The sequence below is a fragment of the Natator depressus genome, chromosome 5 (genome assembly GCF_965152275.1).
Source record: "Natator depressus isolate rNatDep1 chromosome 5, rNatDep2.hap1, whole genome shotgun sequence".
In the NCBI taxonomy this organism is placed as follows: Eukaryota; Metazoa; Chordata; order Testudines; family Cheloniidae; genus Natator; species Natator depressus.
The window spans coordinates 40,191,106-40,203,043 of record NC_134238.1 but is presented as its reverse complement, the minus strand read 5'-3'; the positions used below and the strand labels follow the sequence as shown (position 1 = coordinate 40,203,043).

Sequence of the window (11,938 nt, the reverse complement as noted above, 5' to 3'; positions counted from 1 at the left end):
ACATCTCCCTTTTAGCAGGTTCTGAGAAGTCTGTCACACATACTCCAAGTAGATCACATTCTCATAGCCCTGGTCTACACTAGGAGTTGAGGTCGAATTTAGCAGCGTTAAATCGATTTAACCCTGCACCCGTCCAGAGGACGAAGCCCTTTTTTTCGACTTAAAGGGCTCTTAAAATCGATTTCCTTACTCCACCCCCAACAAGGGGATTAGCGCTGAAATCAGCCTTGCTGGGTCGAATTTGGGGTACTGTGGACACAATTAGACGGTATTGGCCTCCATGAGCTATCCCAGAGTGCTCCATTGTGGCCGCTCTGGACAGCACTCTCAACTCAGATGCACTGGCCAGGTAGACAGGAAAAGGCCCGCAAACTTTTGAATTTCAATTTCCTGTTTGGCCAGCGTGGCAAGCTGCAGGTGACCATGCAGAGCTCATCAGCAGAGGTGACGATGCAGAGCTCATCAGCAGAGGTGACCATGATGGAGTCCCAGAATTGCAAAAGAGCTCCAGAATGGACCGAACGGGAGATACGGGATCTGATCGCTGTATGGGGAGAGGAATCCGTGCTATCAGAACTCTGTTCCAGTTTTCGAAATGCCAAAACGTTTGTCAAAATCTCCCAGGGCATGAAGGAGAGAGGCCATAACACGGACCTGAAGCAGTGCCGCGTGAAACTTCAGGAGCTGAGACAAGCCTACCAGAAAACCAGAGAGGCGAACGGCCGCTCTGAGTTAGAGCCCAAAACATGCCGCTTCTATGATGAGCTGCATGCCATTTTAGGGGGTTCAGCCACCACTACCCCAGCCGTGTTGTTTGACTCCTTCAATGGGGAGGAAGGCAACACAGAAGCAGGTTTTGGGGACGAGAAAGATGATGAGGAGGAGGTTTTATATAGCTCACAGCAAGCAAGCGGAGAAACCGGTTTTCCCGACAGCCAGGAACTGTTTCTCACCCTGGACCTGGAGCCAGTACCCCCCGAACCCACCCAAGGCTGCCTCCCGGACCCGCCAGGCAGAGAAGGGACCTCTGGTGAGTGTACCTTTTAAAATACTATACATGGTTTAAAAACAAGCATGTTTAATGATTGATTTGCCCTGGCATTGGCGGCTGTCCTGGATGTACTCCCAAAGCCTTTGCAAAAAGTTTCTGGGGAGGGCAGCCTTATTCCATCCACCATGGTAGGACACTTTACCACTCCAGGCCAGTAGCACATACTCAGGAATCTGTAGAACAAAGCATTGCAGTGTATGTTTGCTGGCGTTCAAACAACATCCGTTCTTTATCTCTCTGTGTTATCCTCAGGAGAGTGATATCATTCATGGTCACCTGGTTGAAATAGGGTGCTTTTCTTAAGGGGACATTCAGAGATGCCCGTTCCTGCTGGGCTGTTTGCCTGTGGCTGAACAGAAATGTTCCCCGCTGTTAGCCACGGGAAGGGTGGAGGGGCTATCCACGTGCTGTGGGGAGGCAAAATGCAACCTTGGAACAAAAGCACATGTGCTATGTATGTAATGTTAACAGCAAGGTTTACCGTGAAAGAGTGTACCCATTGTTCTATAAAATGTGTCTTTTTAAATACCACTGTCCCTTTTTTTTTCTCCACCAGCTGCATGTGTTTCAAGGATCACAGGATCTTCTCCTTCCCAGAGGCTAGCGAAGACCAGAAGGCAAAAAAAACGCACTCGCGATGAAATGTTCTCTGAGCTCATGCTGTCCTCCCACACTGACAGAGCACAGACAAATGCGTGGAGGCAGACAATGTCAGAGTGCAGGAAAGCACAAAATGACCAGGAGGAGAGGTGGTGGGCTGAAGAGAGTAAGTGGCGGGCTGAAGAGAGGGCTGAAGCTGAAAGGTGGCAGCAGCGTAATGAGAGGAGGCAGGATTCAATGCTGAGGCTGCTGGAGGATCAAACTAATATGCTCCAGCGTATGGTTGAGCTGCAGGAAAGGCAGCAGGAGCACAGACCGCCGCTACAGCCCCTGTGTAAACAACTGCCCTCCACCCCAAGTTCCATAGCCTCCTCACCCAGACGCCCAAGAACACGGTGGGGTGGGGGCCTCCGGCCACCCAGCCACTCCACCCCAGAGGATTGCCCAAGCAACAGAAGGCTGGCATTCAATAAATTTTAAAGTTTTAAACTTTTAAAGTGCTGTGTGACCTTGTCCTTCCGCCCTCCACCACCTCTCCTTGTGCTTTTCTCCTCCACCACCCCTCCTGGGCTACCTTGGTAGTTGTCCCCCTCTTTGTGTGATGAATTAATAAAGAATGCATGAATGTGAAGCAACAATGACTTTATTGCCTCTGCAAGCGTTGATCAAAGGGAGGAGGGGAGGGTGGTTAGCTTACAGGGAAGTAGAGTGAACCAAGGCGAGGGGGTTTCATCAAGGAGAAACAAACAGAACTTTCACACCGTAGCCTGGCCAGTCATGAAACTGGTTGTCAAAGCTTCTCTGATGCGCACCGCGCCCTCCTGTGCTCTTCTAACTGCGCTGGTGTCTGGCTGCACGTAACCAGCAGCAGGTGATTTGCCTCAACCTCCCACCCCGGAGTAAGGAAATCGATTTTAAGAGCCCTTTAAGTTGAAAAAAAGGGCTTCGTCCTGTGGACGGATGCAGGGTTAAATCGATTTAACGCTGCTAAATTCGACCTCAACTCCTAGCGTAGCCCAGGGCTATGAAATCAAGGGGGAGCTTTTCAAAGGCACAAATGGAAGTTAACGCCTAACTCTCAATGACTTTCATGGACAATTACATGCCTAACTGCCATTTGTGCCTTTGTCTTTCCCGAAGATAATGGGCCACAGCCTGAACTAATGATATCAATCAGCTATGGTGATTTACACCAGCTGAGGATCATACAACATTGGTGAGATATAACTTTTACTCGGGTGTTGCAATTTTACCCTTTTCTTAATATCAAATGGAGTTATCCAAAACCAATGCTATAGTCTCAACCCCCTTCTGCCTTCCATCTGTGGCCATTCCCACAGAGCCAAAGGGACAGAATGTTAGCTTAAAAAAGCCAGCTCTGATTTCCCTAAACAAGGGGTATCCTTGGCTGGTATAAAGCCAGCAACAAGGTGGTATAAAGCCAGCATAGTGGAACTGACCCTTGCTAGCCCCAAGATGGCAAGAATTCAGCCTTCCCAGGCCCACGTCTCTGGTGCACTGAGCACTGCTCCAGTGCATCTAATGATCTGGCCTTCTATTTTGGCAACTCAGAAAGCTCATAGGAATTTCAGGAGTAGTGTGTTCATAAACCATAGGGTTGGAAGGGACCCAAGGGTCATCCAGTCTAACCTCTGCTAAGATGCAGAATTTGTTATGTCTTATCTGTAAAATCTAATGTGTTGGTCTGTACAAAACCAGAATTCCCCAAATTAACTTTAGACTAGGCTTGTGGGTTTTCACAAATAAACAGGGAGGAGGAGCCCCATGTATAACCTTTAGCTCACTGGAGCAAGGGCCCTGGAACCCAGGGCCGGATTAACTTTTTGTGGGCCTGGCGCCAAACATATTTGAGCCCCCCGCCCGGGAATGATTGTAAAAGGGGCTGGGGGCGAAAGCACAGTAGGACGGGAGCTAGGGGTAAACTGCAAGCGCAGCAGGGCTGGGGAGGGGGTAAGCAGAATCCCGCCCCTGCCCACATAGGGTGGGCACCTACCTGGTTCTAGCCCAGTCTCTTCATTTCTCTCTGCATTGAGCTGCCCCTGCTCCTGCAGCAGCAGGACAGGTTCTCTTCCAGCCCTCTGGGGTGGGTGTTGGGAGTGGGAGGAGCGGAGGCTAATGTGGTTACTCCTATAACTCAGGTCCCGTTTTCTACTGGAGTTTCCAGTCTAAAACTGGATACCTTGCAACAGGGCTGCCAGAAAATCCTGACGGGGAGGAGCAAGCAATCATTTTTAAAAGTGAGCAGGCTCAGCCTTAAGCGGGGGGGGAGGGGGAAGCAAGTGGTGGGTGGGCTAGGGAGTGGAGAGGCGCTCCTCCTGGGACCCAGGAAGTGCGAAAGGGTTTCACCCCCTCCCCCAGCCTAAAGGGGGGGAATCCACAGGACATGGAAGCCCAGTGATTTTGGGGGACAACTAATAAAATAACAGGGACAGGAGTGCGGTCAAATTGTCAAACAAAGGGAACCTGACGGGGACACCGAGCACAGAACCCCAGACAGCGCCCACTGCTCCGCGAAGGCGTCAAGAGAGTCAGTGGATGCTGCCCAGAGGAACTCTGCCCGGATATGTGAACGGACAGAGGATCAGAAATAGGCCCCACAGTCACAGGAGTCTCCATCAGCCAACTTCCTCTCCCTGGTTTTATAGATGGTCATTTTAGCCAGGGCCAGGTGGAGGTTGACCAGGAGGTCTCGTGGCTTTGTGGGGGCCACGGATAGGGAGTGCATAGATAAGGAGGTGAGGGGAAAAGTGTAGACAGAAACGTAACAAAATATTTGTGAGGATCCGGAATAGGGGCTGCAACCTGGCGCACTCCAAGTAAACATGCGCCAGGGTCTCCCTCACGCCACAGAAGGGGCAGGTGTCTGGGACGGGGTAAACCATGCCAAATACATGCCCGTGCTCACGGCCCCATGAAGGAGCTGCCAACTGATATCCCTGGTGGGCCTCAGGACCAGGGTAGAGTACAGGCTGGCCCACTGGGGTTCCTCACCCTCTCAAAGTGTCAGGAGGTCCCGCCACTTTGTGTCGGGGCAGGATGCGAGGGTGAGGAAGTGAAGGGTGTGGAGCACAAGCGTGTATAGATGTTTTCTTGGCACGGTCTGGAAACGAACCGGCTGCAAGTCATGCAGCTGGCTCACAGTGAAGGGGTGCAAGGTGGGGGGCGGTTGGGTCCATGGGGCAGGGGCCTGATGAAAAGGTCCGGAGGGCCTGGGGTGGAGAGTGGGCAGGACGTGCCTTCTCGCAGGACCCGGTCGAAGTAGGCCTAAGCAGCGGGTGGTAAAGCGGCCCTCACTTCCTGAAGTACACGCCGCGGATGACGACGTTTCTGGAGAGCCCCATGCGCCAAGCAAGCGTCAGGGGATCCAGCCAGTCTCCCTGGTCGTAGTTCAGGCAGTCTCCGACTCTGGTGACTTCTGCCAGGACCAACCTGGAGAGGAGCTAGCAGGCAGGGCCATGTCTGCTGTACTGCCCAGGTAGGTTGGAGACTGTGGGGGGTCAGGCAACACAGTGTCCCCAGCCCAGGTGACATGACAGCCAGTGGTAGATTTAGAGTTAGTGCCCCCCCCCCCAGCCTTGCTCAGCTTCATTTTTGGGGCCCCCTCCTTGGGACCCAGCCAAGAAAAAGAACATTCTCTCCCCGTTTTTCATTCTTTTTTTCTTCATCCTCCTCCTGTAAGTAATAGGAAATGAAAATAAAGTGAAGTACCTTGATTGTTCTTGTAGTCTAACTTATTTTTCCACAGAGCACGTGAAAATCGCGGCAGGTCTCGACGGACACGTAATGATCTTTCCAAATATTGTTTGTACCGTTAGCTAACGAGTGTCAAGTGCTTTGGAGCAAAGCGCTGTATTAAAAAAAAGCTGGGGTCCGGCCAGGAGCTAGGGGGAGGGAGGGGGCTCAGGGTTGGGGTGCGGAGTGCTTACCTGGGGCAGCTCCTGTTTGGGGCGAGGGGCGCAGGTGGGAATGGGGGTGTGTGTGCAGAAGCGCCCGTTGGGGATGTGGGGGGGGTGGGGTGCAGGAGTCGGGGCATGGGGTTGTGGGGGGATGGGTCTCTGTGGGGGGGGGGTGCAAGAGTCAGGGCAGGGGAGGTGTGAGGGGTTGCAGGGGGGTGCCGGGGTCAGGCCAGAGGGCTGGGGGTGTGGGCTGGGGTCATGGGGGTGCTCACAGCAGGGGGCTGGAGGGGTTATGCCCCGATTCCACCCCCTTCTCCAAGGCCCTGCCCCCCACCGCTTCTCCTCCTCCTTCCCGGAGCAGCGAGTGTGCCGCTCTTCCCCCTCCCTCCAACAAACAGCTGCTCGGCGGAAGGGGGGTGGGGTGGGAACGTAGCATGCTCGGGGAAGAGGCTCGGGGGGAGCTTAGCTGCTAGCGGAGCCTGCCCTGCTGCAGCAGGAGCCAGCAGCATCTGCCACCACAGGAGAGAGCGGGGGGTTGGGGGGGGAACGAGCAGGTGCCAGTGGCACCCTGGTAAATCCAGTACTGCTGGAACCTCTCTCTCCCACTTAGGGCTGTGCCCTAACCACTAGGTTATACAGCCATTCTCACTCTTTCTGCCCCAATTCAGTGTACCTATTGATACAGTTGAGCAGCTCCAGCAATGGTTGGGCACTCTCCTGGGAGAGCTAAGTTCAACTTGACCGCATGCAGAGGGGGGGAAGTGAACCTAGGCCTCCTACATCCTGGGTGAGCGCTCTAACCAGTCAGCTAAAAGTTGAAAGCATGCCACCACCTACTTTGCCTGTTTTAGACGGGCTCTGACCACACCTACCAGCTTGGGCCCAAAAGGCAAGATGCGGGGAGCTGTCATTTGTGACTCCTGCTGCTCGGTGATGAAGTGGCTGGGCCCATCCCCACCTGCTGAAATTTAGGTATCTTAGGATTTTTAAAGGCAGAAACATAGGTACCAAGGCCTGAATCCACAAAGGGAACTTTTACCTTGAAATCATAGCCCCCCGCAAGTGAAGTTAGGCACCTACAGGGTGAGGTGGGTGTTTTGTGGATCACTGTGCAGATGAAGCCTGGCACCTAAATACCTTTGTAGCTCTGTACCCTCTGCACTTTAGCACAGGTGCCAACTTTTCACACTGCTGGGGGGTGCTTGATCCCCAGCTCTGCTCCAGGTCCTGCCCCGACTCCACCCCTTCCCCCAAGGCCCCACCTCCGCCCTGCCTCTTCCCACCCCTGCCCCACCCCACCTCTTCCAGCCCAGTTCTGCCCCTTTCCCCGGAGCACACTGTGTCCCCGTTCCTCCCCCAGCCCAGCCTCCCTGAATCCCACAAAACACCTTTGCAGCGGGCAGGAGCCACGGGAGGGAGCCGGGGAGGCACTGATCCGCTGGGCGGCCAGTGGGCGGGAGCTGATTGGGGGGCTGCCAGCATTTTTTCCCCATTGGTGCTCCAGCCCCAGAGCACTCATGGAGTCAGCACCGATGCACGTTTGAGTTTGAGCAGGGGTTTTGTGAATGCCAGTGGTGTCTAAATGTTGGCCTTAGCCAGGGACACCCCAGAACTTCTTCACATGGCAGGCACAGTCCCTCTGGCTGTTGCAGCTCAAAGTTTCTTCTCCAGCAAAACTCCTGCTTGGAGCAAGGAAACAAAACAGAGTCCCCCACCACGAATGGAGCAGGTCCAAAGCATGGCAGCTGCCAAGCCCAGTGCCGGGGGAGCTGGCGAGCTCCTAAGTGTCACCACCAAAACCTGCGGCGTCATACCCTCTGCAGCCGCTGGCCCCAGTGCCTCACCCACTGTGCTATGGTCAGCCTTCACCTTCTAGCCCAGCCCACCCAGGTGCAGAGTTACTCGCCATCGCTGCGCTGCCCTGCCGGGCTGAGCATGCCGCGGAACAGCTGAAACTGCTGCCCTGACAGTTGTATGCAACCACGTATAACGTGTGTATCGCTGCAGGCCCCATTGGCCCTAAAGTGACAGTCAGGTGCCTAAGTCCCTTTGTGCATCTGCCCCAAGGCTCAGAGTCCACAGCGCACATTAAGCACACCCTCACATTCTGTTGCAGTCCAGGAGTGTAAGCATGTGCCTTGATTTCCTAAACTTTAGCCAATGAACTGCCTGCCGGTGAAGAATACATGTAGCTACAAGCTAAGGCCTGTTCAAGAAGCAGTTGCATACAATGGAAGAGTCTGAGCAATGTAAGCGGAAACTTCTCCCCCAGAGAGAGAAATGGAAATTCACTGCCTTAGTGATTAGTAATGCTCTAAACCGGGTGGGCAAACTTTTTGGCCCGAGGGCCACACAGGGGTTGCTAAATGGTATGGAGGGCCAGGTAGAGAAGGCTGTGACTCCTCAAACAGCCCGGTCCCCCCACCCCCTCCCACTTCCCGCCCCCTCAGAACTCCCAACCCATCCAAGCCCCCTGCTCCTTGTCCCCTGACCAACCCCTCCCGGGACCCCACCCCCTAGTTAAGCCCCCCTGCTCCTTGTCCCCTGACCGCCCCCAACCCCCCGGGTCCCCTGACCCATCCACCCCTGCTTCTTGTCCCCTGACCACCCCCTCCCGGGACCCAAATCCCTAACTGTCCCCCAGGATCCCACACCCTATCCAACCCCGCCCCCCGCTCCGACCCCCCAGGACCCCACCCCCAATCAACCCCCCCCAGCTCCTTGTCTCCTGACCGCCCCCCCCCCTTCCCCAAACCTCCGCCCCATCCGACCGCACCCTGTGCCCTGACTGCCCCCGGGACCTCCTGCTCCCCCCACCCCCCCTTAGCAGGCTGCTCAGAGCAGCAGGACAGGCTTGTTGGAGGTGGGTGGGCGCAAGCCGTGCTGCCCACGTGGCAGTGTAACTGCGGGGGGTTGAGGGGAAGCAGGGGAGGGGCCAGGGATTAACCTCCCCAGCCGGAAGCTCAGGGGCCAGGCAGGACAGTCCCGCGGGCCGAATGTGGCCTGCGGGGCTGTAGTTTGCCCACCTCTGCTCTAAAACCTACTGTGAGTGTCTCAGTTTGTTCCTTACTAATATACCATGCCTCGATGCGTGTGTGTTTTCTTGTGGAACACACCACTCCATTGTAGCTAAAGGTCATTAGTCTACTGGGTCCTCCGAGAAGGATGTGGAGTAGCCTGCCTGCACTATATGAGGATATCTACATCGCAGTTAAACACCAGTGGCTGCCCTCTGACAGCTGACTCAGGGTCAGGCTGCAGGGCTATAAACCTGTGGTGTAGTTATTCGGGCTTGGGCTGGCACCTAAGCTCTGGGACCCTCTCCCCTAGTAGGGCCCCAGAGTGTGGGCTGCAGCCCACGTCCAACAGTCCACACTGCAATTTTACAGCCCTGCAGCACAAACCCTGCCAGCCTAAGTCAGCTGATGTGGGCCAGCAGCAGGTGTTTAATTGCAGCAAAGATATACTTTAGGTGAGCACACAGCTGATCTCTAACTTTAATACATTTATTCTAGCAAATTTGCACAGCATGAAGTCTTTTGAAAGTATCTTGTTGGCTTTACTTTTGTCTGAATTGAAAAGAAATGTAGCTGATTTCAGGTAACTGTAAATGATGTCTGACATATAAAATGGAGCTAGGTTTTTGTGAGAGCCTGAGCTTCCCTCCCCCCCCGTCCCTCCTGCTTGATATATTCAAATCTTTAAGAGCTGCTCCTGGACAAGAAAGGAACATTTTGTTGCAGTATAGATTTGTGAGATAGGATTTTAATCTTCAGTCAGTTTTCTCAGATAGCAATAGTCAGATGTTACAGCGATCTCTAGGATTGTTTGCAGATTCTATTTTCAGGTAAAGTCTAATTATAAACAAAAATTTGAAAGTAGCAGGGGGTTGGAATTTACAAGACAATAAACCAGAAGCACTTGAATACTATGATGATGCGCTCTATAGAAATGCTTATAAATAAACTATTAGAAATGCTTTAGCCAAACACACTGGCTTACAACGCAGGGAGGTGGACTATATCAGGGTAATCAATTTTTTTTTTTTATCAAGGTCCAAATTTCTTGGCCAAGGTATAGCCAAGGTCCAGACTCCAGAGAAAATAATACAAAAGTAGTAACAATAATGACAAAAAGTAAATAAAAAGTTTGGTGGTTCGTTCAAAAGCGGCTGGTGGTCCGGATTTGGCTTCCAGTTCACCTATTGGCTACCCCTGAACTAGATAATGGGAAAAGGCCCTTCCAACTTGATTAGGAATAATTGTTAGCCTACATATAGGTTGAGTCCAACTCCCATTTAAGTCAGTGGGAGACTTTATCCTGCCTTTAATGAGAGTTGGATCAGATGCTATGTCCACATCAATCCGTTTCCATGTTTATTATTTTGTAGGAATAATTTTCCTGTAAAGTTAAAATGAGCTCTCATCGTGGAATATTTTTATTCCGTCTTCACGTGCTTGTCCAACTGGTTACCATCTCCCATCCTATCTCACCCCTTTCAGTGGTCTGCTTTCTATAGCCCCCTCAGTGTGCCAAGCCTTTCCCCCATCCTTCAGCAAATCCCAATTCAGTCTATTAAATATGCTGGAGGAAATAAATTCCTATCATCTCATATCCTTTGGCTGTCCTATACCTTGCACTACTTAATTGTGATTTTCTCTCGCTCTCTGTGTTACTGCCTACATCTTGCTTGAGCTGTTGCACTTTCATTAGAGTACTGACATGGCCATCTAAAGCACGGGTAATTTAATTTGGGATGTCTGATTGTAGCGTTAAAAGGCGCTGGTGATTCCAGGTACCTGAATTAGACTATAATGTTCTGAATGTAGGTGATAGAAATATTAGCCAAATGCAGAAGGTAATGGTCTCAGATCAGTAAAACACCCATTAAGTTCTAATGGCTGAGCCTTTCCTCTTCCTTAGCCACTCCAAGGGCCAGATCCTGGCTTAAGCTCAGACCTCTCTATGCCCTTGCAGCAGCGAAAATGGATTTAAAAGTGCTGTAAGCTTCCTCCTCTAGGCCAGGAATCTTCAGATGGCTTAGAACCAGTGTCACTTTGTACCTGGCATTAGCGGGGAGGGGTGTGCGCAGTCAGAGCACACAGTGCTCTGGGAATGTAACAGCCCCTAAGCTATTACTCAAGGGTGTAACTCAGCAGCTACAAGGCTCTAAGGGCTAGATTCATAAGGGGAACTTAAGCACCACAAGGGTCAGGTAAGCACTGAATTCCAAGGGGCACTGCTGGCATTCACAAACTACCTCTCAGCTTCTGCCTAATGCTGCAGGTACTTAAAAAACCAGGAGGCTAGATCCAAAATTTAAGCCCTCAACCCCCTATTCAGCTGTCACCTACCACATAGGTGCTTCAATTCCCCCTGGTAAAGGCTCCTTGGTTGCAAATTTCTGCTAGTGGGCATATGCAATGCCCTCTCAGTGCTGATGCCCAGTGCCTAACTCATGTCTCAATCTCAGTCACTCCTGCTAAAGCTGTTCTACTTTGTATGAAATACTGAAGTATTCATTGGAGCAGGGAGTGCAGGAATGACCAGTGAATCACTCTTGGAACCAGATTTCTTGACTTCGTTCTTGTGTTTTAACCATTACACCACAGTGCTTTCTTAAGCAGCTTTAAGTAACATTACATACAAAACCTGTAAATTTGGGGACATGGTAGACTAGTGCCTTTCACCTCTATAGTCCTGAATTCCAATCACTGGCCAGATCACCGTGAACATGAGTTTCATCATGTTATTTTAATTCCTAGTTGTGGAGCTCACACAGTTGTCACCCAGTTTGTCATGGCCGGCTGTCTCTGCTCAAGAAACTCTCCACTGGCAGAGCTGTATGCGAACGCTTTCACGGAGGAAGCCTATGCTGTTTAAGCCAGTTATACTAATCACTCACTTTTATGTACACTAAATTCATTCAGCAATCTTTTAAAAAGAGAAAGTGCAAGATGACCAGAAACCCATGCCTTAACATCCTTCATGACAGGTAACCAGGCAGGGCTGTAGAGTGCTTATAACATTAATTCATTGCAGACACTATCCAGATATCTCTTCTTGGGACGATATAATATAAAGTTACCATATTCTTCCCTCCTCCAGTTTTAGTCAAATCATTCTAGAACCAAATTAACTTTTGCAAGATTAAATGCATGCAGATAAAGCCACGGGCAAGGTAACCACAATCTTAGTTTGTGTTTCTAATTAGAACATGTCTTTAAGACACTGGCAGATGCCATACAATGACTGGTAGCGAGTACCAAAAGTATCTACAGCCCCTTGGATTTAAGGGCTTTGTGTGATCAAAACAGCGAGGCTTCAATCAATTGCATTTAGTCTCACATTTTGACTAAAGAATGTTTCT

At 51.5% G+C, this 11,938-nt stretch overlaps 1 protein-coding gene across 1 annotated transcript; it reads left to right on the top strand.

Moving 5' to 3' along the window:
- Positions 1 to 216: 216 nt before the first annotated feature.
- Positions 217 to 11,451, top strand: LOC141987933 (uncharacterized). The gene is made up of 4 exons (XM_074953764.1): positions 217 to 1,030; positions 1,608 to 1,985; positions 2,792 to 2,867; positions 11,334 to 11,451. The coding sequence occupies exons 1-4, from the start codon at positions 337 to 339 to the stop codon at positions 11,449 to 11,451; spliced, it is 1,266 nt and encodes a 421-aa protein (XP_074809865.1). The 5' UTR covers positions 217 to 336.
- Positions 11,452 to 11,938: the final 487 nt, after the last annotated feature.

Excerpts from the sequence above, each read along its gene's own strand:
- LOC141987933 (XM_074953764.1), top strand. The coding sequence starts at position 337 with ATGCACTGGCCAGGTAGACAGGAAAAGGCCCGCAAACTTTTGAATTTC. Across the intron at positions 1,986-2,791 it reads ACCGCCGCTACAGCCCCTGT|ATAATGGGCCACAGCCTGAA; the intron begins GTAAACAACTGC and ends TCTTTCCCGAAG. Across the intron at positions 2,868-11,333 it reads CTGAGGATCATACAACATTG|TTGTGGAGCTCACACAGTTG; the intron begins GTGAGATATAAC and ends TTTAATTCCTAG.